A 27,559-nucleotide genomic window follows, 5' to 3' on the forward strand; every position below is an offset into this window, starting at 1 on the left:
ATGGTAGTAAATAATCTGACTGATTAAGAATTTGTGTGAAACTAAATCCTCTTTCATAACTGTTACAGGTCCCAATTGTTTTTAATCAGCATGGTGTTGTCGAGCCAAGACTATACACTGAAGTGAAGCCTATGACCTCTCTAGATTATGCCTGGGATGAGCCTGTTCTACCACCTTATATAATGCTGACAGTTAAAGGGGCTGGCTCCTCAGAAATCGTCTGTAGCATGAATGACTTCCAAGATAGCAAACAGCTTTATTATGAAAACTTCATTTATATTGCTGCTGCGTACACTTTCTCAGGGTAAGTCTTTATATATTACATTAAAATATTTTGCATGCTTATGGTGTTGAAAGTTTTTACTCTCTTAATGATTGTTGTTTTACACCTTTTGAAAGTATTTATAATTCAGGTAAACTTTTGTTGACCATCTAGCTAGCAGAAGAAATTCAGAAATTAAAAAGTTTCAGAATGTTGAGTCTGGCAGAGTCAGTAAACTGTGTAACTTATGTTATTTGGTTGTGATAATTTAGCTCTGTAGGTGCAACTTGTCAATGTTTATTTTCTCACATACTGAGGAAGATTTAGCGTGTGGCATCTACTGTCAACCCACTGATCTTAAAAGAGCAAGGATGTTTAATGTCATATTCAGGAACTTGATTTCATTTGGTGGATTAAGAACACTTCACTACAAGATGTACATGTTATGACATGCTTGTGATATTTCAGCTTGCACTTTATGTGCTGTTAAAAACAGCTATGGGAGGATGGTGCATATTTTATTGATTTTCCCAGTATAAAGTAGGAAATTTTGTTTGGAATTCATCTGATCTCATTGTGAAGTCAATAGTTGTAGTGAGAAATGAAAATCTCTCTTAAGAATGCGGTCAAATTGACAGCTCATCCGGTAATTTAAAAATTAACAAGAGGGAACAAAACAATACAAATGATTGGCTGTAGTGCAATTGTGAGCTTCCTTGGTTTGTTTTTGTTACAGATCTAGTTTAATCTAAAGAAGTAGCAGCTTCTCTAACTAAACATGATTAAATTTTCTTGGTGTTCTAGCTCGCAGGAGGCAAGCGTAAGGCCAGTTGCTTCAAACAGGGATGCTGCATATGCAGAGCTTGTCCTTGATGTTTCTCCAAAGACACAGCGAGTTATACTGAAAAAGAAGGTACCAAGACACGTTTGATTTTTTTTTTTTACATGTTGTTGCTATGTGATAAAGTAAAATCAGGTGCTGGGAGAAGGAAAAAAGAAAAAAAAACATGGTAACTTTTTAGGTTGAAAATAGTTATAATTTTATAGCACTTGATAGGAAAATAGAACGGTAATGTTTGGTCTGTACTGCTGTGTTCATTTGAATCTTGATTATTATTTTTTTTATGCAACAGGAGCCAGGAAAACGATCCCAGCTTTGGAGAATGTCTGGCACAGGAATGCTTTGCCATGAAGGTTCATCAGTTCCTCATAACCCCCATAAACCTTTTCCTAGGTCTGTGGAGTCTTGTATGATTTTAGATATTGCAGGTCTGGCAGCTGTCACAGATAACAGGTATTGGAAATACAATTTCTAATGAAACTGATGTAGATACTAACTTTGTCTTTGCTTTTAGATGATGATTTACTTATTTTTCTGAATAAGAAAATAAATGATTCTGAAGGCTTTTGTAAGAGCTAGGCTTTTATCTGTCCTCAGGAACAGGAGGACTTTGCGACTTTGTGACTTTGGTGTATTTTTAAAGCATAATTAATGTCTTTTCAGCTGCAGATTGTTAAAACAGCACTTTAGAATTGAGATTAGGGAAGCAAACTTGAACAAAAACACAGGACTGGAACTGGGAAATTGGAATCATCTAATTGGATTATCATCTAATTGGAATCATCAAGTCTTGGTTGGCATGCTTTTGTCGTAGGTATGAGCCACTAATGCTAAGAAAGCCTGATCGACGGCGCAGTACCACCCAGACATGGAGCTTTTGTGATGGGAAGTTGACCTGTGGTATTCATGGCCTTGTTGTCCAGGTCAGAACTGCTCATACATGAACTTGTTTTGAGTGTTGCTGATGTTGATGACAGGAATTTGATCTTAGTATTGCAGAGAAGAAGGCTTTGAACCCAAGGTTCAGGATGCCAATGAGACCAGACTTATATAAATAGCTTACTTGTTTTAAATTGATGTTTGAAAGTTCTTATCAATTACAAATAAATAACCATCTTGCATCATTAACATGAAAGTAAAGCATTAGAGAATTAATAGTGTGTGATTGTTGAAAATAATCAGTATGATGATAAGTAGGATCTTTATGTTCTCGTACATACCAAATTTGAAAATGCTGCTGAGTGTCAACTAATATCACTGGTGAAAGTCAGATTTGTGTGTACCCAGTGTTTCTCAGAATCGTGGCTCTAATATTTTAATAACAAGAATTAAAAAAAAAAAAAAAGAGTTCAAACTCTTTTGTCATGTTCCAGGAAATGCTGACTTTCAGAAAATTAACATTGGCAAACTACTTGATAATTCTGCCTGCTGATGTCAGAATTTGTAGGCACAGAAACCTGGATGGCTTTTATGAATTCTGATCCTAAATGTTAAAAGAATGTTGATGGTCATACTTTTATTTATTTATGCCATATTTATCCATCGTTTATTTACAAGCAAAAGTAGAATACATGATCCTGCAAATTGTTGAAATAGCAAAATATACTTGTGATAAAATATATTATTTCTAGCATTTTATTATGAAAAATGAATTATTTGCAAGCTACAACAATGGAAATCAAACTCAATTCAGAGGAAAAAGTGCTTTCATAGTAAATGTGTTAGCTCTGTGATGAAAGTGTGTCTTATGCGAACAATGAATTTGGAATGGATCTATAAAGCACAGGATGTTAGAAATATCACTTTGAAAGTTCAATGGATAGGACACGTACGTTCTATTTAGCTTCTTTTTTTTTTCTTGTTTCTAAATTCCTTATGACTTGTTTGTTATTTTTTCCAAAACATATGGTTCAGATACTTGTTCATTTTAAAACAAACCAGCAGTGACTGAAAAGCAGCATCTCAGACATCTTGCTCACTTTCTCTGAAGGAATATAGGAAGGATATTAGTATATAGTATATATAGTAATAATATAGTAAGGATATTAGTAATACAGTGTTTCTTTGCTACTTCTGATGATATGTTTCAATGCTAATACCAAAAAACAGAGGTAAATACTGACTTAGGCCCATGATATTGGGTTGATCATTTTGTGATCAAATTACAGTAGCTTAGTAAGTTACTACCTGTCAGTCTGAGATAACCAAAAAGCCCCACATTGCTGCATTAAGCTGTTGACTCAGTAAGGACTTAAACTCCTGTCTTACTTGAAGATCCAGAGTTCATCTTTTAGGAACCTTTCTATCTTGTTGAAAAAGTTTTCAGAAGGACTTGCAGTGTTTGATCATGATAGCTTTAGTATGTGAACATTCAGGGGGAAAATACTTAATTTTTGGTCTTAGCTATTTTTTCTAGCTGCCATGCTGATAAAAGATGAGTTACCAGAAGACCAACTAGAGTATTTACTCTAAAGAGTAAGAAATGTGTAATTTCCCTCACTCCCAGACTAGTCAGTCTGGGACTCAGTCCCAGACTACTTTTTTCTCCAATTGTCTAAAGAGGGGGAAGTAAAATAAACTTTAAATTAATGCATATAAATAGATATCTGAAGTCTTTACCTATCTTTTTCCTTTTCTTTTTTTTTTTTTTTTTTTTTCTTTCTCCAGGCAAAGGGAGGAGTATCAGGTCTTTACGATGGAGCAGAAGTTGTTCTTGGTCCTGACACTTCTCTTGGACTTTTGGAGCCAGTTCCACCTGAACAGCAGTTCATAAACCAGAAGATGAGGCCTGGGTCAGGAGTACTAGCTATTAGAGTCACCCCAGATGGGCCAACTAGAGTTCTGCAGGTGATTCATTAACTGGAATCTAGTTCCATAATTTACTTGTACTTGAAATACCTTCTTATGCATTGCATCTCTAAATCTAACAAAATGGTAATTTTGTAATGATATGAAAGGGGGGAATATCATAAATAACTACGTTGAAAGTTTTTGAAGTTCATTCTTTTTAAATATAAAGGAGGGTAATATAGCGATTATTTATGAATAGGAAAGAGATCATAGCGGTAATCTGATGTTTTGGTGGTGTTTGTTTTTTTTTTGTTTGTTTGTTTGTTTGTTTTTCTCATACTAGATAACAGATTTTAACCAACGTAGAAATGAACGTTTATCTGGTGAAGGAGATGAATTTCCAGTTATGGAACAAGATCTACGCAAGTTAAAAAATCCAAATATGGAGCAGGAATTAGAAGTAAGATATTACAACAACGACCTATTTTGTTTCTGTCAGCTTTTTTGGTCTATTTCAATTGGTTAGTGGGCTTTTTTTGGTTTTGGTTGACGGTGGTTGTTGTTCATTTGCCTTTCCCCATGATAAACTCTTGCAAGAAACCTGTAGACATTCCTTCTAAAACACCTCATTCTTAGATACTGGGTTTAGAAATCCAAGCCCTCTTTATTTGAAGACCTAATCATCAAGAGCTGTTCAGCAGCAGCTCTGGAGATAAGTTTAAAAAAATAACTTTTTTGGAGGAGCATGCACATTCAGTACTACAGGTATGTTTTTTTTCCTCTTCAAATACTCTTTTCTCAGGTGCTTGTGAGACTGGAAGGTGGAATAGGATTGTCTTTAGTCAACAAAGTCCCTGAAGAGCTGATATTTGCAAGCCTCACAAGAATTAATGTCCACTACACACAAATGTCAACGAGTCAGATGCTAGAGCTCAGCGTGCAACATGTACAGGTATTTGTCATATTGAAACAAATTTATTTGTTCATGTGTCTCCTGGAATTCTGAAAAATGTTTAGAGCTCTAAGATTTAAATTCCTGAATATTATAAATGCTTTGGTAAGTATCAGTGTCTGTCTTGGATTATCCTCTACTTAATAATAATTGAGATAATGATGTTTTGTGCTCCATGCAGTTTATTTCTTACTCTGTTAAACTGTTATGCAAGGTAGAATCTTTCTTTTTTTTTTGTTAACAGGTCATATTGAAATTTTTCTCTTTATCTTTGTTTTCAATTTGGTCTTTCAAAATCAGAATTAACAAGTTAAACCAAACGCAGTGAAAACTTTTTCTTTACTAAAAAAACTCCTCTGAATTATTAGAATTGTGTTCCCAATATGCAAAATTTCCATGAGGTGTGTGTACTCTTGCAGACTACAGAAGATAAACGGGTGCTTAAATGTATCACTCAAACTTTTTATCCACAAGAAGGTTTACTCTACTGTTGATTAATATTTTTGGCTGTGTTTTTAAAACACAAACAAGAAAACAGGACAGTGGATATACTGATTTTTCTACAGTCTTTGTTTCGTTTTTTTGGTAGCTATAAACATTTTCATAATGAAGGGTATTTCTGAGTATTCCGGGGGATGATCTTAGTAGTGATCAGTAACCCAGTATATTCAGTAGCTTCCTGACTCAAGGACCACTTGTTTCTGAAAGCTTTTAATTCCTCAGATAAAGAAACTTGATTTTACTTATCGTTTATTCTGATTTTGTTGTCTATCATATCCACACTGTAGGTGGACAACCAGCTTATTGGCACCACACAGCCTTTAATGCTCTTTCTGACGCCTAGGATGAGTGAAAATGAGCCTGTGGAGGCTGGTCCTGCAGTGCAAGTAAATGCAATGAAATTTCCCAGTAAGAATACAATGACTGATATATACAAGGTAAACAGCCATCTTTTGTTTGTGCCATGCAAATATCAGTCTGTTTAAATGACCTTACTTGTTGCTAATTTTTACTAGTATCTGAATTAAATTATTCACTGAATTAATGCTGTGTTGTAAAGGACACTATATCCAACTTATCATGTTAAGAATACTTGAAGCTACAGTACAGTGATGGACAGGATGATTAAAAAAAAAGACCACTGCTCATTCATGTCCATGACCTAACTTTTCAAGATAAATTATTCTTACTTCAAAATTCGTAGGTACCATTACAACATAATGAACCTGAATATCTGTGCTGTGCTTCTCATGTCTTGTGTACAAGGTGATTACTTCTCTCTGATAATGTTGCAGCATAAGCCCTGATTTCTGTACTGCAGCTATTAACTTTGTTTGGAATTTTATCCACCAACTGGAGTATGCATTGTGAGGACAAAATAGGGTTGGTTTATCAAGACCAATTCAGTTACTTGGAATCTTCACACATATTTTGACACTCTTTTGAGTAACAGCTTTGGAATCAGTTAAGCATCAGATTCTCATGTGTTAGTATTGGCTAATGAAGCACAATACTTTCCAAAACAATCTAAAAATCAGAAGTTGTAGGTAACTTCCAGTGAAAAAAAACACCAAAGACATTTGGAAGGTGAAAATCTCAACACAATTCCATTCCAGTGAAAATATCATGTGAAGTAGAACACATTGTCCTATATAATGGCTTGTACAGATAATATTTCTAGTATTAATACTGTAAACTGAAACTTGTTTATCTTTGCAGCATCTGATGATCACTGCTCGGAAGTTCACAGTTCAAATTGAGGAGAAATTGCTTCTGAAGCTGCTGAATTTCTTTGGCTATGCTCAGTCTGAATCAGGTATAGTATAAAATTACAAAGACCGGTTTTACAGTATGCATAGGTATGATCTTTGCATGTAAAGTAAGTTCAAAATGTCTGGCAAACTCTTAACTGCTGGTAAACATCCACTGAACAGAAAGTTTGAAAGTTAATGTCTCAGTGGACCTCACAAAGCTGATTACGTGTATCGTGCTTGTTACAGCACTCAGGCAGTGACGCATGTGGCATTGTCTAATATGCAGTGGCTGAGCCATACCCTCTGTGGGAAGGAGTTCAATATTCATCATAAGCTCATGTATCTAAATAGGTGAAGAGGTGTTTTGTTTGTTGTTGTTTTTTTTTTTTGTTTGTTTTGTTTTGTTTTGTTTTAAAAAAGGTGTTGTTAATTTAGCAAGCCACTTAGTAAACTAAGTTTAAATAAACCCTAGGCTAGAAATCAGATATCTGTTCATTTTTTCCTTGGGCAGTCCCTCATTCTCAGCTGAAGGAAGATTTTGGCTGTCTGACCCTACAGTTCTGATATCTATTACTCCTAGCTATAATTATAAAAACAAGTTTTGTTTTCATTCAGTGAAGCAAGATGGGGCTCTTGAATCTTCTCAGCTCATAGATGTTATTCTAATCTTTCTATTGCAGGGCTTGTGTGTACTTTGGAAACTTCTGAAATGTCTGTTTTGGAGTGGCAATTTAAAGAGTCACTTTTATTACACAGTAAGGGTGTGTAGGAATATATAGTAAAATAACTTGAAGGAAAAAAAAAACAGTTGAGGTATATTTCCATATGTGGGCAAGCCTACAAATGATGCTCAAGAGTGTAATGTCTTGCTAATCCATTGTATGTTCTTAATTGTCTCTAAAAAAGACAAGTATTACCTTTCCCAGTTTCAAAGACAGAGGATTTAAAGACTTAAGCTTTGTAGTGATAAAGAAAATAAAGGTTCTGAATTTCACTCTGTTTACTAGTCTCTCCTTTGGTTCAGTTTATGATACCTTTGCTTTCTTGTTTTTTATTTCCTTACTTACTGTACATTTCCTTACTTACTGTACACTTACTACTTACTTGGTAGTTTATCCACTGATGCTGATGATGCCATCCAAGATTCAAACAAAATCTATTTTGTCATTTTCATCCAACTTAATTGTTCAACCTGAGTTCTTAAGATTTTGTCATCTTTCTTCATTCTCCTTGATGCCTGAATACCAAGATGCTCTCAGAAATAGCGTACAAACCTGTTGGTCACAGTCAGCCAAATTTGACTCAGTATATAAATCAGTTTATTGAGTGTCTTCTGCATAGGTATTTTTTCCATTTGGTAGTGATGATGAAAAACATCAAATTCTATTGTTTTGTAAGTATATTGTTAGCAGGTCATATAAGGAAATGTAGAGAGAGGAAAATGTAAGATTGTGACTACTCAGTAGGAAGGAAACATTGCATAGTTACGTTTGTATCACCTTGCTTTTATGTGATGACATATATTTGAAGCAAGATTAGAAGTTTAACTCAATCTATGCATTTAGATAACTTATTTTTGTCTAACTACAAATAAATTCAGGTTTTAAAAATGCAGGCAGATCTGAAAAAAAAATCTTGAGCCTAAAGGGTCAACTTCATGTCATAAGGCATGAATAATTTTGCTGGCTACACTAGCAATTGCACATACTTTTTATTTGTACAGAGAAATTGTAACTCCTTATGGAGTATGCATTCATAACTACATACATATTTAATCTATTCTGATTCCTGTGTTTCCTCTGGATGTAGAAGTTGAAAACTATGATGAAAACCTCCATGAAAAGGTTGCTGAAAATACTGGAGTACAAAAGCGATACTACTTTGAAAATCTCAAAATAACCGTGCCTCAAATAAAGTTGAGTGTCTTCACTTCTAATAAGCTACCTTTGGAACTCAAGGTAAGACAATGTATTTACAGAATATGCTTCCAAATAAAGGTTCTATCACAGAAGGAGAAAGAAGCAGAAGCTTCTACTTACTGCTATTAATAGTCATGTATTCTTCCATTATTTAATTTCAGTAAATTTCACTAATTTGCATCATTTCCAGTCTCGTCTGTAATATTCCTTGATTTCTGTTATTTCCATTTAAGCACAGCCAATTTCACCTAATAACTTGCTACCTTACAGAGGACTTCAGTTACATTAATAGTAGTGTAAAGAGTCTTGAAGTGAATGAATGACATATGGGGTGGCTAAGGGTGGAGAAAGATAAGTTACTGAACTTAGGGAACAAGAAAAAAAAAATGCTTTGTGCATTTTGTGTGACTTAGTGTGCTGCCTCTCTATGGAGGGACTGAACTGCTGCCTTTTCAAAGCTGCATTTTCATAGAAATTTTGGACACTGACCAGGCCTTTTTTGTGCGCTTGAAATAAAGGACATTAATACATGCATGCTTTTAAAAAAGTTCAGTGTTGTGAAGTCTGTATCACAGAGTCTGACCAAGCTAACCCAGAACAACATCAGTCCTGCACTCTTGTATTGCTTTTGCCAAATCCGTGTGCAAAGGAGAACAATTCGATAACAAGCTCTAATATTCCATACCAGCCAGTGGCTTGAAAGTGTGAGATCTTGTATTTCAGTATCACCATAAAAATGCTTGTCAACCAATTATCTCTGAATTTGAGAGTGAAAACGGTGTTAGTGGTGAGTGCCTTTAAGAAACTAGTAATGCGCACTGGCTTTTGGATTTCTTACCACCTTTGGAAAAAGGTCCAATCTTGGCAGCTGCTGGGAATGTTCCCAAGAGAAAACTTGGCGTATACATTTTTTTGTAATAATAACAGTCACTGACTGTATTCTGTATATTAACTTTCGCAGAAGGAGTTCATTCAGTTTTGTAGCATGGGTGAGTTCAGGGTAGAAGTGAGAGAATAATCACAGTAGAGCCTTTGTAGTCTCTCTAACAACCTCTAATGTTTCTGGAAGGCTTGGACATTGCTGTCTGGTAATGTGGGGTAGACAGATTATTTTTATTAGGTACCACTATTAACAAAGTTGCCTTATATAATATCTGATAGTTAAACAGGAAATTACTTCCTACCAAAGTGAATAATGAGGGCTACTCTAGTTAGTCGTCCATTTACTGGAAAAATAAATAGGTCCTTTCTTACTTGCAAACTGAAGTCAGACATGTAATTTACATTAATTGCCTGCAGATGGCAGAAAAACTCGTACTACTTACTACCAAGCATGATTTAGTGATTAATGTAGAAACATATAACAATATCAGGCTTCTTGCCATCTTCAGATTTTCTGATGTTGGCACTGTGCATGTTGTTATCAAGAACTGAAATGATCTAGAAGAGAATAGTTCAGCTGGGGCCTTCAGAGGTCGAGTCCAACTGCCTGACTTCTTTAGGGCTACAGCACATCAGTGAGGGAGTTGTCGAAGTGCCTCTTGAACGCTGACTGGCACGGGGCATCAGCCACCTCTCTAGGGAGCCTGTTCCAGTGTTCGGCCACCCTCACGGTAACAGAATTCTCCCTAACACCCAGCCTGACCTTCCCCTGGCACAGCTCTGGGTCATTGGAGCAGAGAGTGGCGACTCCCTCAGTGCTTCCCCTGCTCAGGGCACTGCAGAGAGCAACCAGGTCACCTCCTGGCCTCCTTTTCTCCAAACTGGACAACCCAAGTGTCCTCAGCCTCTCCTTATAAGATGTGCCCTCCAGCCCTTTTACCAGCTTTGTTGCCCCAAAATGAGGTTTGCTGCTAATTGACCTTTAGAGCAGTAACAACAAAATGCTAAACATGGAATCTTAAACACATTTTGTTTTGAAATACAAACTTCAAGTTTAGGAAACAGATTGCATCAGGAGGGGTGTTTAGTTGCTGTCTAATTACTGAACAAATGTAAGTCTAATAATTTGATCATCATTTACAAGTAAAAGGTTTATGGAGTGATTGTCCTCTACATCTATCAAAGCATCCACTATTCCAGCAGCTTCAGATAAGCTATTGGCTTGTTATATACCTATTTAATTCATTTGGATTCTCTGAATGAGAAGTAGAAAAAAAAATTAAGTAGCAATATTTTTTATTTAATCAGGCACTGAAGAGCTCACTGGGATTTCCTCTAATCAGATTTGAAGATGCTGTGATTAATCTGGATCCTTTCACTAGGGTCCATCCATATGAAACTCGGGAGTTTATCATTAATGACATTCTGAAACACTTTCAAGAGGTAAGTGTCATACAGATTTTATTAGAGGAAAGGCTAAATTTCTCTTGATTGAGTTCTGTAGTGAGGATGGGGATGAAATTCTTCCTTGACGATCAGGTATTTACTGTATAACCCCTTCCCCCTTTCTTTTTTTTTTTTTTTTTTTTTAGTATAGCGAGATAGCATCACACATTTCTAAAATTCACTGCACTTTAAGATGAAACTGTTGATTGTACTGGTGCTCATGTATTGTTTTATAGTATCTCTTCATTTTTAATCAATCTTGCTGGTGTTAACGTGATCCAGAGGTGATATTTCAACCTTTCTATTGATTTTACAGGAGCTGATCAGTCAGGCAGCAAGGATTCTAGGTTCTGTGGATTTCCTTGGCAACCCGATGGGTTTACTGAGTGATGTTTCAGAAGGTGTTGCTGGACTTATAAAATATGGCAATGTTGGTGGTCTCATCAGAAATGTCACACATGGAGTATCAAATTCAGCTGCAAAGGTAATAATTATGATGTTAAAGTTTACTAAAACAGTAAGTTAAAATAGGAAATAGAAAATAATTATTTACCATCTTTAAATAGATAGCTTTTCCTGTTTGTTTGGTAAAAATTGCATTTGAAATGTAGATTTATTTATTTTAAATGCTTATACATATACTTCAGGGATGCTGATAAACCTGCAGGAGGTGGTGAAACAACTCAATGTCTTAGTATTCATGTACATGCATTCAGATTGAATGCAGTTGTGAGCAGTATTTTAGTTCTGTGGTTCAAGTGTGGCATCATCTCATTGAAACCAGAGCTTTACATGAATTGGAGCATTTAAAGGTTTATTTAGTATAACACGAGTTGTTAATTTATTTTGGGAAACTGATTAAGCTGACACAAATATGAATTGTTATGCAAACACTTGAGTTAATTTTGTTTTCTCTATGCAATATAGCAACAAACTAAAGGATTCTTAGATTGCTATGCATTTATATTTAGCTTAATTGCAGAATCTGTGCATGGTGGACATTCTTTTGTCCTTCAATAATGATTGAGAGAACACCATTATATCAGGGCTCTTAGTTGAAAATAATGGTCTTTGCTGCCTAAGAGAGGTATGATCTAAACACAACAGCCAAAAATAGAAAGTGGTTTAGATCATAGTCTATGTTGTGCTTGATACTGAATGAATGTATGTTGGCTTTAAAGGAAAAAAATCTTGAGATATTTCTCATCACTTACATGATTTGTCAACACATACTGTAAGTGAACTTTATGATTGTGGGTAGTAATAGTGTTTTCTTTTCATGAGGGCTTGTTATTAAAAGTAGTTTACGTGGTGCTCTAGTTCCTAAATGTAGGAGGTTTATGTGCATGGAGAGTTATGGTATCAGGAGGGAGATATGGCAAAGATGACCTAAACTGAATTTGGTCAGTAAGGATTAAAAGTACTGTCTGTAACAGCAGGATCATTTAGCAATATAACACTGTCTAGTTAATTTTGAGTTTGTATATTTGCAAGCAGGTGGCATTTAAGCATATAGTGGTTAATACAGCCAAGTGAAACAACAGTCAAAATCTGCCTTTCTCAGAAATGGCTGTCACACAATATACGGCAGTTACTCACAGAAAACTGAATGTTTTCCAGAGGTGTTCTGTAGTCTGAATAATGGAAAAAAGAGACATTGGTGATGATGCAGAATAGGAGATGATGAAATGATTTAGTAATAACTGAAAAATAGAAAAAAGTTCTCAGTGTCGCCCTGGTGCATTTGAGGGTGTGTGTGTGTCTTTTTGTTTGTGCAGTCTAGTTTTCCTGATACCATTGTAAATATGTGAAAATATTTTAATGCAGTTTATAAGCTTATATTCAAGAAACTGGGGGACAAGAAGTAAAACATCCTTCCAAAATTATCCTTGTGCTTTCACCTTAAAAAAATACAGCATGTAGGTAACTAGTAAGACAGAATTTTTCTTTCTCCCATTACCCAAAGAATGATGAGAATAGTCAAGGAAGAGTAAACATTGAATGGATGAAATTTGATTGTATTCTGGGGTATAAATAAAGCCTGTTCATAGTAATGAAGCTACTCCTCCAGTACATGAATTTAACTTTGAACCAAAACTTTAAAGCATTCTAGAGCTGTGAAATGTGGTGACTTTAAGATATATGCCAGTTTCACTTTTCACTTAATGTTTACCACTTTATTTCCAAGTTAGGATAACAACTTGGTAGGACTATATGTGAGTTTCTTCGTGAAGTATGTATTTACTGACAGATATGTTACGGGAAAGTGAAAATTCTTTCCTATTATTTTCATTTTCCAGACTGGTAAGTGTGTTTATGTTGGTTCACCCTTTCACAGCCTATTCTATTTCTTTGTATACATGAAAATCTACCTTTTTCCCTGTAGTAGTGGGAAAAGGTAATTCAGAAGATGAGAAAGGTGAGATGTAGAATTTACATAACTACAGATAACTCAGAACTAATATTATCAGACCTAATTAAATTGCCATGGAGATCCTCAGTCCATCACCAAGTGCATCGTTGTGAGCACATCTAACCCAGACAGTTGAACTTTGAGGCAAGATGGCATATACATTCTCTAATACAATTGTTTTATTCCCAGATTAGCCCATTAGGACCTTTGCAAAGATTTATAATGAAATAACATGTTGCTGATATTCCTGTCTTAATCCTGCCTTAATCTCTTTTTGAGATTCACTACAGAACATTTTAAATTTGTAGTTAAGAGGTGCTAAAGCATCTTGCTGTTTTCTTAGTATCAGCATTGCAAATACAGGTTCATCCAAGCAGTCGGGTAGAATACTTACTGAGCTTCTGGAATGCAGTATCCATCTGCACAAACGAGTGCTTTTGTCCATACTTTCTACTCGTAGTTCTAGTCTCTTGTGGCCCATCCACTCCACCCAATAGAGTATGTTTCTTTAGAGTTTCCTTTCTATAAAGTGTTGTTTCCTCATTGCAATCACATCTGTAGCAACAGACTCATAAATCTTTCTTTAAAAGGCACGAGCCTTCCTACATTTCCCACAAGGGCAAGGTCATTCTTTGAACTTTGGAGTCATTTGTAACCAAGGGTTTTGTGAAGGAAGACTTTCAAAGGCAGAAGGGCAGTTGGATGCTGAACTCCTCTCAAAATTCAACAGGAGCTGAATGTCTGCTTCCCGTTTATACCTTTGAAAATCACCCCATGGACTATTTATCTGTCTTCCCAGGTATTATTTTTTCTCCTTGATATATCCAAAATGTCTGAGGTGCGAGTCTCACACAGTTGCCTTTTAAAAATCCTTTTATATCAATTATATGTCTGTCCTCTCAGAACAAGTGAATTCTATCCCTTAGGAAGGCTTAACAGCACATTATGGGAGCTCATGGATTACTCTTCCAAATATTCTGCTACACTGAAGATTATCATAAAGAAGTCTCAAATAACAAGGATTAATTTGTTTGTATGTTTTGCACTGCACTTAGTTTTCTAGAAGATTTAGATGCCTAAACCAAGAGTCTCCATATGATTTTGAAGTTGACATTTCAGGTACAATTTGTATGTCCATGGTATGTTGTAGAACTTGACTTTCTGCTCAACCACATATATACCTTACACTTGCTAAGTTTTGGTAAAGAACAAAACGGAGGAGAGGGGTGTATAATTCCAGTTACTCAAGAAAAACGTAACTGAAAAAATAGATCATTTTCATCTTTCTCCCTTGTTGCTTTCTGTAGGGAACGCACTATTAAGTATCCTAGAGGTCCTCATCTATTGCACCTTATTCTGCAGAGCTGGTAACTGAAGTAGTCAAAATTAGATAAGCCTCTGTTCTGCGTATAAATTGATGGCTGGAAAAAAAATCATTTTTGGTTGTTTTGTGTGCCTGACTTTCAAGTGTCTTAAAAGTCTACACAAGAGTTTAAGATGAGTTAGATTTAAGGTGTGAATGGATAGATAGATAAATAAACTTAAAGACTGTAATCATCACGTTAAATCTAACACTGCACGACTGAATTGAAAAGTAAGCTATTTGAGTTGTATCTGGTTTTGTCATTTTATTGCTTTTCTATTTTATAGTTCTGTTGATTATTCCTGTAATGGCTTTTCCATGCATTTCAGAACATGCAGTGGGTAATGCCTTCTTTCAAGTGGATAGCTGCAGCATATTTAAGTTGGCACAAAACCTTAGGTTAAATAAAGTTCACTACAGAGAGTTTTGTAGTTTTTATCCCTTGGAGACTGAAAGTTCTGTATTTTAAAAAGTTCTTTGATCCTAAATATAGACACCTGAGGGAATTTCATTCCCTCTGAATGAAGATTTCTATAGTTGCCATATGCGTAGAAATGTCTTGAATTCTTGGCATTCGCCCTTTGTTTCCCCCTTTAGGCATGATAGTTCTAAATCCTAAGTTATTCCTGTTTCAGAGGTGTTTCAATTAGAATTGAATACTGAACACTGAGTTACTGTCTGAAGAAAAATGTTCCATAGCTTATATACTCTGAATGGAAAATTAAGCGTGGCTGAACCTATTGCTGGCAAATAGGTGTTACGCTGACATAAGAAAATTCCCGGTTGTAAAAGGTTTGAAAAATAAATCAGCTTCTCAATACTGTATTTTATGTGTCTGATCCGTTCGACCCGTATTAGGAATTCTGTTATCTTTTGTGAGTTATGAGCACATAGTAATGTAGTTGTTACGGCTCTGCAGCTAGGCTTGGTTTCTATGGTACAAATATTGGATGGAAATGATCCCTGCCCCCCAAAAAAATAACTTAGTGACATTTTTTATGCACAGAAAAATAGCATAGAACTTTCTCAGTATTTCAGTGCTTTTGTTTTGCTCCACCTTGTTCTGACTTTGCAGTATTCCCATTCTTCACATTCCAAATATGTCACTTGAAATAAGCTTTTTGTTGGTTTTGAACAGACAGGAGCTAGTTTATATGTCCCTTTCCTTGAGTTAAAGGAGCGATTGCAATCTAGTTGCCAGGGATAGGAAGGCTGTAGGCTTTATGTTCACCCAACCAAAATGAGCAACCAAAGCCAAGCGTTGTCTTGCTTGTAGGTAAGATAGTGACAGAATTTTATTTCTCAAGAAAAAAAAAAAGAAAAAAAACTCAAGGTTTTTGTATTCCTAGAAGTGATTTATATGGTTCAGGTTAAAAGTAGCTTTACCTATGTTTTCTGACTGCCTCCCTGTCTGTCTTTGTTGTCTTTTTTTGTCATGATTCGTTTTTGATTAAGATTTTTCTCCTCGTGTCTTCCCCAATATTGCCTAGGGGCTGGTTTCATTTTGTTCAGGTAATGCATCCAGGTGGCACTGCAGATCATCTTCAGTTGAGTTTGCATTTCATTCTAAGACTAGCCGCACATGTGCAAGATCAAGTGCTGAGCAGTGAAAAACAGTATGAAAACATGAAGATTATGAGAAACCGTGATGGAAAGTAATTGAAATTTTCAGGTAGAAATTTTCAGTGCTAGGGGGAACACAATAGATAATGCAATTTTACCCATTTTTAACCATTTTAAAAGGCGGTAAGATTTATGGCCAATTAGTGACAATGAAAAGCCATGGAAAGTGTCACCTCTCATGTGCAAAATACCTGGTATCTGTGAATCAGTATGTTTGAAAGAGATTTTTGGGGTAAGAAGTGAAAGATAGAGGACCACATCTGGGAACTTTGAAGGATTATATTGTTCTTCCTGTCTTTCATTCCTACCATGGGATAAAATGTGTGTGGCTAGCATCCTGATCATAAGGTCCCTTCAGAGTTTGGGTTAAATTCAGCGTTTACAAAGCTTCTTATACAAAGTGTTTGTGAACTTGCTTTGACTACAGTGTATCTTTGTGTGGAGAAAGGGCATTGGTGTAAAATCAAACCAAAAATATGTATTCTGTGGGAATAAACATTTTGATCTGGATTTGATGTCCTAAATGTGCCTATTCAGAATCCAGATGACACACTGGTGGAGGCTTTGAATTAGCCTTTCCAAGAGAAATTCCTCAGTAGACAATGAGGATCCATGACAAGTGCAAGCAATGAGATGTTTTAGCTTTATGCAGAAATCTACAAGTGACCATCTTGACAATTTATTAAAACTTGAAGCTTTATTTTTACACCTGTCTAGAACTTTACTTTGAAGGATGTTACCTGCTGATTTTCTTCAAAATAAAGTACAATGTTCTTGTTTTGCTGTCCTGCTGGGGAATGAGGTGAACAAAGGAGAATTTAAAATGTAGTATGCAGAGTGCTGCTAAAAGCACAAACTATAAAATTAGAAATGAACAGTTATCATTAACGATAAAATGAAATTTGGTCTTCGTCTACGGTTTTTAAATGGTTAGCATGTCATGAAAACAATCACATATATCCCATGTATCACAATTAGAAACTGAAAGATAAAAAATGGGGTGTGGGTTTGAAATTCATCACTCCAGCCTTGACACAAGGCTAAGTACACCACCCTACTGTATATTTTAAGAGGGAGCACATATAAAGCTGTGTATAATATGTTAAACAGGACAATTTTAAACTTGAAATTCCTTAGATGTGTATCGCCAAGGAGGGAAGACAATATTTTTACATCCAGGGGATGTGGCCAAGGTTATCTTCTGGAGCTGTAACAATAGATAAGACTTGCCATCAGTTCTACAGATCTGAGTGAGTCATCCTTCAAGGAACTGTAAGCTATTTACACTGCACAAACAATGGCAGACCAAAAGAGGCTTGCAGGTTTCCTCCAAAAATCGAACACTGAAAGCTGCTGAGGTTTTATAATAGAAGTTTCTTGTGCATCCCAAGTGCGGTCATAGGTGACAGTGCAGAAAATGGGACTGGCAAGTCCGGCGTGTTGCTGGAAGGAAGCGCGCTGCAACGTGAGCACTGGAAATAACAGAGTTGTTGTATGCAAGTACAAGGGGGTTGGTGAGGGTGATGGTTAAAAACAGTCTGCCAGAGCACAAATACATTGTTGTTAGGTATTAAGGAACTGGACTAGATCTCTTCATTTTTTTTATTTTATTTTTTTTGCTGGCTTTCAGTATGTAGAGGTGTGTTTTGTTTTTTTGAGGGGGTGGAAGAGAGTGAGTAATGCCATTCCCAAAAAATAAACAAACAGGAAGACCTTAAAGCTTTGCAAGAGTTAAAGTTGGGGGGGGGGAGAGAGGGGGGAATTATCTGTTAAGAGTATTAGTTGTTTAATAAAGCGCAGTTGTCCTCCAGATGAACCCGCCAGTGACTCTGCAATTGGGGTCATTCCAAGTTCATGCTGTGGACTTTTGACTGCCTTCTGTGTATGTGAAAACAGCCGGCAGTTCCTGCAGGGATCACTCATTCAACCCTGTAACACAAAACTATTGCCAACGGGCACCTGCTGGTGCAGCCTCCCAGGAGGTCCCCGAGGGCAGCTCCCCGGCTCATCAGGCAGCTGGGGGACAGAGCCAGTGGGGCTCCCCCGGGACACCCGGCTAATCAGGCGGCCGCAGGCAGCGCGTCAGGGGGCTTCCAGATCACCCGGCCAACATGCCGTTGTCAGGATGCATTAGGACGCTCAGTTAACGATGGGATGTGAGCTAATTAAAGCTCCTTTCCTTCGCTTATATGACAGAAACAGGGGTGGAGATCGCTGCACGGGATCTCAAGCAGCACATGCTTGGTCGGTGGGAAAAGCCGTTGCCTCCTCTTAGTTGTCAGTAATTTAGAGAGGGTCAAAGTTTATGTATCTCTTAAAATGAGAAGCTGATTATAGCGTTTTGCTGGTTTGGTATTTTCTAAATTAGGGCTGCATCAGTTTTGTTCATAGTTCCATTACACATTTCTCACTGCGTGATTTGACCTGGTTATAAATGTGTCTTGGGCTCGGCCTAAACCATCCTCTGTGCTTAGGGTAGCGTTTAACAATTCACCTGGCACGGAGTAATGTGCAAAGAAAAGTGTAAAAAACATATAACATATAAATTTGCCTGAAATCACAAACCTTTCTGACTGAATAGCTGGGTAATCATTTTCTTAGGAAACTGACAGAAGCCATGGTAAATACATTTTGTGGAGCAGCTTCAGATAGGAGTTTTAAATCTGAGAACTAAACGCTTGCTATGCTTTCAAATACCCAAAGCATTTTGTTTATGAGTCCCAGAACAATGTACAGCTGACCAAGGAGAGAGAGGTAAGAGGAGGGAGCTGTGTTGTCTTTCTACCTACTGATGTTTGTAAAATGAAATATGTAGTGTTTGCATCTTCCACTTCTTAACAATGCACAAGTAAAGAAGCTGCTCTGAAAGTTATTTTCACAGTAAGTCACAGAAACGTATTAAGTACTAGTATTAGTCTTGAGACATCACAATAAAAGGAAGGGAACTTGGATGTAAGAATTTCCTAGACACCTTTATCTGTCCCATTGTACCTAGTTATTGTGTGTATCTACAAATACTGCATTTTTACACTTCCTAAAGAATAACATCAAGATCTGAGGATGGCTAACTGTTCTGAAGCAGGGTTTCTTTACCATACCAAATCCCAGCAGCATGTACATGTCTGCTTAGCTTGTAGCTTGTATACTGAGATTTTTGCCTCCATGCACTGAGAGAAACGCATAGTTTTGAATCATTGTATTTTACTGTCAAGTCAGTGTAAAATCTTTCTACCTCTATGATACATATAACAGGTTTGAGAGAAGTAGGAAATAAAAATAATTTTGAATGATACTGCCAGAAGACAAATAACCACAGGGGATTAAATTTAGATGGGCATTAAATGCTTAGAGGTAGTCCATTGTATTTAATCACTTGGCTGAACAGTACTGCCGAAACTTCTATTCAGCAGGGAAGATGCGGATGTGTTCTTTTTGTTTGTTTGTTTTTAAACAAAACTCCAAAGCAAGTAGCCTCTACATTGTAATGATACCAATTTCTTTGAGATTACTATGGAAGTTATCGATATCTTTAATGTAAGATAACTGTTAAACATATGTAAAATGTGTTGATGTTTTTATCATATTTAAATATTATCTAAAGAAACAAATTATCATTACATGCTAAAAAAAAAAAAAAAAAAAGCTTATGAGTCTCAAAAAAAAAAAAAGTAAAACATTTTGTACTAGATCAGTTTAACAATATATACTTCGGGGGGTGTTCAGTATTTCCCAGCTAATACTTACTGTATTATTCCTTTCAGTCTGTACTGCGATGCATCTTGCTTCTGTTGGAAGTACATCAGAAAGTAAATGTCAGGGTAGAAGGGGGGAGGAAAATGCAGTTCCAAAATTAGGGAGTAAGGCAGAATGTATTTAACAGAACTCTTGTTCAGAAATCTGTTTATCGCTGTTCTTTCCCTATCAGTTAATTACTTACGCAGCCTTTGTTTCCTGCAATAGGCAGCTCTTCTCTTTCACGTAGACACTTGGGTATATTTAGGGGAGTTACTGCTGAAACTGTGGAATGACTTTTAGTCATCATGACTAGGGATTTTCCTGTTTTGGAAAATGCAGGAGTGTGTGTGAGAAAAGAAGATGACATAATTCACAGTTTGCGTTAGACTTTCCGACTTTAAATACATTTGAAATACTCTTATCTACATTGCTAAAGTAACATGCTTACATTGGTGCTTTGTTCTCTGAGAACCAGGTAACATTACTGAGGTAAAAGTATGAGCATCACCAGTGTGTGGTGTCTGGGGCTAGAGTTGCACAATCTTTTATAAAGAACTTTTTAAAAAGAAATTCTGCAGAGCGAGGCTAAAAAACGAGTAAACCCTGTGATTTCTAAATGCAGTTTATTATGAGGTTTGCACAGAAGTTATAACTGACTTATATTTTATTTAATCACTTTCTTCCTTAAAATTCCTTGGAATGTTCTACTTCGCTCAGTCAATAATATTTGTAAAAGTACAATTCTCTGATGCTAGAATTACAATGGAATGTTTGGACTAAAGTCATAATTGTGTATTTATCCTTTTGGGATGTCCTTAGAGAACAAGGCAGTGCCAAGAGCTTAAAAAGACTTTAAGAGATTACTTAAAACTGATTTCCATGCTGTGTGCCTCATGCATCTGGCTTAGAGGGAACATGCAGTACAAAGTCTAGAATTAACTCAGTTTTCATTTGGTTTGAATTCTTCTTGTGCCCCGTAAGTCTTACTATTTGGCGTCAGCCTTGGCTCCCAAACACTGTGTATGGTACTATTTATTTATTTGTTTCCCCTATGGCTTGAAACAGCAAGGGATACATGGTCAGTTGTAAAAGTTTTTGTGGCATATCTTCCTTTACTATTGGGCCTCTAACAAAAATAAATCATGAGTAAATTAGTGTTCTGTATATTATTTCAACTGCTTCAGCAGATCGTGGTAGATATTAATATTGATGGGTTACACTGTGTAAATGTGAAATAAGAACTGATGAGTAATCATAAGTTTACTTGGGACTATAAAGGCAGAATGGCTAAGGCAAAGAAAGCATTAGGTAATGCTTATTAGTGATAAGCTGAAATATTTTTAGTACCTGAAATGACAGAACTTTAGTTTGTCTGGACTTCAGTAGCCTGGAAAACCAGTACTTAGCTTCAGTCGGAGATGCTAGGTAGACAAGTAAAGTACCTGCCTTCTTACCTGTACCTGACATGTCAGCTTGCTTCATTCAGTAGCAGGGAAAGGATTTGTAAAATGGGGAAAAACTCGAGATAAATACCAAGTTGCTAAGTTCTTTTTTTGGTAAGCAAGTAGGCAAAGGACACGTGAACGTGGAGGAAGAAGGGGGATAGGTTTTAGAAGTCCCTTGTTTAGTTTTATGTTTGTTCCATAATGGGCTGTGTTTAGTTCTGTTGGCATTTACACGGTTCTTAACTAGCCTTTGAAGTTATCACGTCACACCTTATTAACAAAGGCTAAGGAAGACAAGGGTGGATAACACCTTTGTTGTCACCCTTGTTTATCTGGAGACTATTTTCCACATGATTGGGTTAACAACTCAATAAGCCACCTTCACTGCTCTTCCATAAGTCTTAACATCTAATATTGCACTTCCTAAAGGAGGCATCTAAAAGCAAGGTCTCTGGGCCAGGGGAGTGCAGGGAGGAAAGGCAAAATTGGTTTTGTGCATTAACTTTTTCAAGTCTCCCTTACAAGTTGGTGTTGAAAACAGACTTTAACCGCTTTAATTTCTAGCGCTTACTCAGGTTCCTGAACCAGAAATAACTTGCTACTGCTGAATGATGTTTTCGTAATACAACAATTTTAGTCTGCATAGACTGGGCACAAGGGCATATTTTACTCTATGCTAGGATTTTTTTTTCCTTTTTATAGATAGGTACAGTCATGTTGTTGAAAAAGGCTCAGAAACAGGGAAAATATATCTGAGGTAAAAGGAAAAAGATGGTTAAAAGTTTCGGATATCCAGCAGTTATTTCACTTGTGGTATTATGTATATTGGGTGACTTGAGATGACACAGCTCTTGTCCAGATCACAAGCTAGGATAATGCCAATACTACTATTAAGTGTGAATCTTTATTGCAAATAGGCCTAAACTTGACAGCAGAAAATGGCAAGTTGCTCACTTGCTCAGCAGACCTTAACGTGACCTGTGAAATGTCCGGTTGTTTTTATGTTTGTTTGGTTTTTTTTTTGCTTTTACACTTAATAGAGACTATGATTTTAACCTGTGTGCGTATATTTTTCTTCTCCTCCTTCCTAAGCAGATAAATCATTATTACATTAAAATTCTTTCTATGCATGAAAAAACTGAATTGTTATTGAGTATTATTAGGTGTCAAATTCTGCTTCACTGAGAAAGGAAAACTATGACAAAAAATAGATTGTACTTTAGCAGGAAAGCTGGTGTAGTGGAGCTGGTTAATTTAGACAGGACAAAAAAACATACCAAAAGGTGTAAAGAAAGCTTTCCAATTCGATCAGAATTAATATTTTGGTTTATTCCTGCTTGCTGCTTATCTAATTATGAACTAATGTAGCTTTCAAAATGTTTCCCTAAAAGATAACTTGCAGGACTTGACAGGTTCCTTTATGAGATTTGATATTTGAAGGCCTGTTGAGCATTTTAATTTTTATAGCAACTCCTCTAATCCTTACATCAGGTTGGTTTGTACTTCTAGGCTAATTAAAAAAAAAAAAATCATGTCTACATTAAGTTCACATGGAGGTCAGAAGTAATTCAGTCAGTGATCACTATGCTCTGCTTAGTGTCCATATGATCAAGAAGGGTCATGGGACTTAATTTTTATTCATGTTGTTAAAACCTGCTTGTTTAGATAATTGGAGCTGTTGCACTGGTTTGTCTTTGAGCTGGACAGAAGTATTTAAAGCTAGGAAATCTTGTCAGTGGTGAAAAGGAACCCAGCCTTGAAAACGCTGATAGAAAGAGGGCGTTGCACTGAGCACATGAATTAGCTCTTCGTCTATTTCTTTTCTCATCTCTAGTGTATCAGATTTTCATACAAGGTTTTAGTAGACTTTAGGTGCATACCTTAATCACGTGTTTGTTTGTTTTTTAATATAAATTATATGGATGCAAAGGAGACTGTACAGGTGTACAGGCTACTGATTGGAGATTATTATAGGAAAATGCCTGCTAGGAACTCCTTGCCATAATAATACCCTGAATATGAGGTAAAGTTTTAATATTCTTTTTTTGTCTCCCCTTTTTTGGAGCCTCCCTTCCCCGTAAGCTTCTGTTTTGTATCTGATTACATCAAACCTAAAGGTCAACAGATCTCAATTGATCACTTTATTTGGAACTTTTTCATTGACTGATACTCAGGAATGGTCAGAGTTCTTGGAGTAAGTCCTGCTTGGACTTGTATGCGTTCTTTTATGTATATCTCAAGTCTCCCCCCATCCTGTTGAGTGCAAAGAGTAAAACTGTGCCAGACACAAATTTAAGGTTCCCTTAAGATTTTTGTTCTGCAGTTCCTTGTACCTGTGGACACTTCCCGGTTTCACCATCCTGCACTAGATCAGCCCACGTGCCACAACGAGCGTGGTCCGACTCTTTTCAAAACAGAGCCAGCCATTTCAACATTGTGTTATTAAGAAGAATTTAAGCAACTCTTGCAAATGTTTCAATCTCATGTCAGGAATATTTGCCTCGAAGCTTTTCACATATCTTTGCAGAAGAAAAGCTTTGTATCTAAACATTCTTTTGAGTTTTCTGAAAGGTTACAGTTGGGTCACTAGAACTTCTTTCAGTACATCTTTCACAGGCTTCATTTCTTTTGGCTTGACCACCACAGTTCAGCACCCATTACGGTTTTGACCATCTCCTCAGGATTTAAGTTGCATTAATAGAAAGCACAGGTTAATGGACTTTTTCAGAACTTTCTTCATTTGAGGAAAAAAAAAAGCTTGAGTAACTGTGCACGTGTTAAAAAAAAAAAAAAAAATATGAATACATATTTCACAACTAAAATACAGGATTTTCTTCAGTAAATCTGCATAAGGGAAACAACTTTTTTTTTCATTAAATAACAGAAAAGGTTGTTCTCTTACAGTTTGCTGGGACTTTGTCAGATGGTTTGGGTAAAACAATGGATAACAGACACCAAACCGAACGAGAATACATTCGATACCACGCTGCAACCAGTGGAGAGCATCTTGTAGCTGGAATCCAAGGACTTGCACATGGTAAGCCTTAACTGTAATTTTAACTTGTTTCACTCGTAAAGTAATGAGCAGATAGAAAAGAACAGTACACTACAGTTTGTATTAATCTTGGGTGATTAGTTACAGTCCAAGAAGTTTAAAGTAACATTTCACAAGTTTGATGATTTTTTTAATTTTTTTTTTCTTCTAAGTCTGGTAAGAACTAGAGTAATAAATTTGTGTAAAAGACAGTGGACTAGTCATAATTTGGCCAGAATCTCACATCAATTTAGGTCATGATTTATCTGTTGAAGAGAGTTAAATCAATACAAGCCAAGTTTAAATCAAATATTTATATTTTGCATCATCTTGACTCAGTTTGTTTAAATGTCATTCTTTGAGTGCAATTGTTGCAGCCTGTAAAAAGATAGTCTTGCTTTTACTAAAATGGCAATCTTTTCTACACTAAGCTAAAGTCTTTACACTGGTGTTTTCTCATAGAGACCATGCAGGTATATGAGTGTATCATGAGAGGTCTCTCTCATATTGGTGTGTTCTAAACTCTGGTGTAAGCAGTATTACTGTAAATTGAGGAAAATGAAATATTTCAGACTGCTGAGAAGTCAACTAAAAGCATCTAATTGTGTCATCCAATAATTAATAGGACTGTTTTGATTTCAGTTCTGTAGAATTCTTATATGCTGCCCATCCCCCCACTCCAAATCTTATCTGTTGAAGTGGAGGAATTAACCATAATCTACAGTTGTTCAAGAGAAGTGTTTTAAATACTTGGTGCTATGCAGTTCTCAAGTTTGCAAGACGCAGCCTGGTCTGTACTTAAATTATAGTGCTTGAAAGAGCACCTGGCCGCTTGAAAGCTAAAGAGCCAGATGGTGTGAGCGTTTTTGTGTGTTTTAAGCCAGTTCATCAAAAACTTGAGATTTTAATCATGAAGATACGATATCCATCCATAAAGCACATTCTCAGTTAATAGGAGCTGTTCCAAGTCTTTTGAAGTCTCTGTAGGTTCTTGACTTCTTCTGAGCACTTAAATTTTTAGTGGCAGAAAAGTTCACAGAAATGTCTTTCGGCAGCATCTCAGTTAAAATCACATAATTCCAGTTTAATGTAGTTGACTTTCTCCAGTGTACAAGTGCAGTTTTACATTTTCTGTCTCAAATTGTATAAGCTTTTGTGGCAAGTGAGTTTTGTCACATTATGGGTAACCACTTCACCTCAGAAATAGATGAGGACTCTGTAAATACAGATGGGGAATAAAATAGTATAGAAATGTAACATGATATACATTTAATGGGTTAAATCTTTCTGTGGGATATTATCCATGTAATTTGTTCGTAATGTCTGTGTGCAGACATTTCATGCATTTTAATGTATAAAGTATAAAATTATTAGCTAATTAGTTCTAAAAGTTTTTGTATTACATGTAATGCACAACACGTTTTTATCAAGCTTAACAGTAAATCTTAGGCAGACAACATCAACTAGAACAAAACTGTGTCATTTTGAGAGGCAATACTTCTGGCCTACTTTGCTGTCCTTGTCTTCGCTAGGTATCATTGGAGGATTGACAAGTGTAATAACTTCAACAGTTGAAGGTGTGAAAACCGAAGGCGGTGTCAGTGGTTTCATATCAGGCCTTGGGAAAGGCCTGGTTGGCACAGTAACCAAACCTGTGGCTGGAGCTCTGGATTTCGCATCAGAAACTGCACAGGCAGTGAGGGACACCGCCACCCTAAGTGGCCCCAGGTCAGTAAGCTGTTTCTGTTTTCAGTCAATAATATTGTAAAAATGCATCTTACAATACCTGCTGCAATTTCAAATCTGGTATTTTCCTTTACCCAAAGGAACAATGGTTTTCAAATCAAATCAAATACACTGTGTGCTATTAGTGCTGTGGCCCATTTTAATCAACTTGCTTTTTCCTTGGCAACTTTTTTCTATGGTGTCTGTTGGTGCTCTTGTATTAGTGAAATTTGCACAGAAGAGCTGCAACGTCAAATAGGAATTCCTAAACTGCAGCATTAGATAAAAATTCTAATTTTCACTTCGTACAATTGTTCTTTTTTACCGAAAGTGTGGCTATATGCCCTTATTTGCACATGCTCATTTGTTTACCTGAATGTATGTGGGTGGATGTAGGAGTCAGCACATCTGGACAGGTGCACTGGCCTCCTTCCTGCATTCAGTAAATAGCATAATGTGGTCTTGACAAAATAATGATTATCTTTAATGTAAATGAATATTAGCACTGACTGTGAGTGTGGAAGAGGGAAAGGGCAAAGTTTTAAAAGCCTGCTCTGAGAGAAGACTCTCTATTCTTTGTGGCCAAGAGTTTACTTTAGATGATAATACTATGCCAAGAAGTCCTTCTGATGTATGCATGCAAGATCCTGCATGCTGAAGTGAAAGAAAATCCTAAATAGATTTTATTGTCGGAAAGCTTAGAGAAAAATGTTTGTGAAACATTGGGTTAGTTTGTCTTCCCATTTGGCTTTTCCATTTCCTGTGTTTTATGATGCCACACTTAGAATCCTGAGGTGCCTACCATCAGTGTTTCAGTAAGGAACAATAAGCTTGATGAAGTGTGACTGAGATACAGGAAATTTCACAGAACGAACCTAGGTGTACTTTGTTGTGAAAACGGCAGTGTTTACGTGTATGTCTCATGTATTCGGTACTTAGCTCGATTTGTAAAGCCAAGAGGTCAAGGATTACAATTTGGTGAGTAAATATGTATACATAAAATTACACGAGAACTATAAGCGCATCCCTGAGAAAACGCTGTTTTGGTTGTGTGTTTCCTAATGTTTTAAGTGTGCAGATTTATTTATTTATTAAAAGGTGGGGAGAAACACACCTGGCCATACTGTTACTTGTCTCACCAATTGAGCTGTGTTGTTATTACCGTTTGTATCGGGATGCACATATACTTAAAAATCATGTTGTGAAATATTTCTCTGATCACAGCCTTTATGTAGCAGTAGCAGTGATGTTATCAACAGCTGATAAACCAGACAGGGAACAGGAAAGGGAGGACCCCTAGCTAACCTTATCTCCAGCTTGTATTTGCCTGTGTGGCGTATTTCCCTTTAACTTGTTAACTGTCAGTTATGAGATT

At 36.4% G+C, this 27,559-nt stretch overlaps 1 protein-coding gene across 3 annotated transcripts in view; it reads left to right on the forward strand.

The window, feature by feature from the left end:
• VPS13D (vacuolar protein sorting 13 homolog D) overlaps window positions 1-27,559 on the forward strand; it is a 103,746-nt gene that overhangs the window by 54,158 nt on the left and 22,029 nt on the right. For all 3 annotated transcript variants that reach the window (XM_082777161.1, XM_082777162.1, XM_082777163.1), the window contains 14 exons: window positions 69-304; window positions 1,067-1,175; window positions 1,396-1,556; window positions 1,918-2,026; window positions 3,771-3,950; window positions 4,237-4,353; window positions 4,696-4,845; window positions 5,634-5,783; window positions 6,565-6,661; window positions 8,409-8,557; window positions 10,709-10,843; window positions 11,163-11,330; window positions 24,330-24,462; window positions 25,992-26,187. In XM_082777161.1, the coding sequence (XP_082633287.1) occupies window positions 69-304; window positions 1,067-1,175; window positions 1,396-1,556; window positions 1,918-2,026; window positions 3,771-3,950; window positions 4,237-4,353; window positions 4,696-4,845; window positions 5,634-5,783; window positions 6,565-6,661; window positions 8,409-8,557; window positions 10,709-10,843; window positions 11,163-11,330; window positions 24,330-24,462; window positions 25,992-26,187 (2,090 nt within the window). The remainder of the gene's footprint in view (window positions 1-68; window positions 305-1,066; window positions 1,176-1,395; window positions 1,557-1,917; window positions 2,027-3,770; window positions 3,951-4,236; window positions 4,354-4,695; window positions 4,846-5,633; window positions 5,784-6,564; window positions 6,662-8,408; window positions 8,558-10,708; window positions 10,844-11,162; window positions 11,331-24,329; window positions 24,463-25,991; window positions 26,188-27,559) is intronic.

The sequence above is a fragment of the Aythya marila genome (genome assembly GCF_965140915.1).
Source record: "Aythya marila genome assembly, chromosome: 21".
Classification (NCBI taxonomy): Eukaryota; Metazoa; Chordata; class Aves; order Anseriformes; family Anatidae; genus Aythya; species Aythya marila.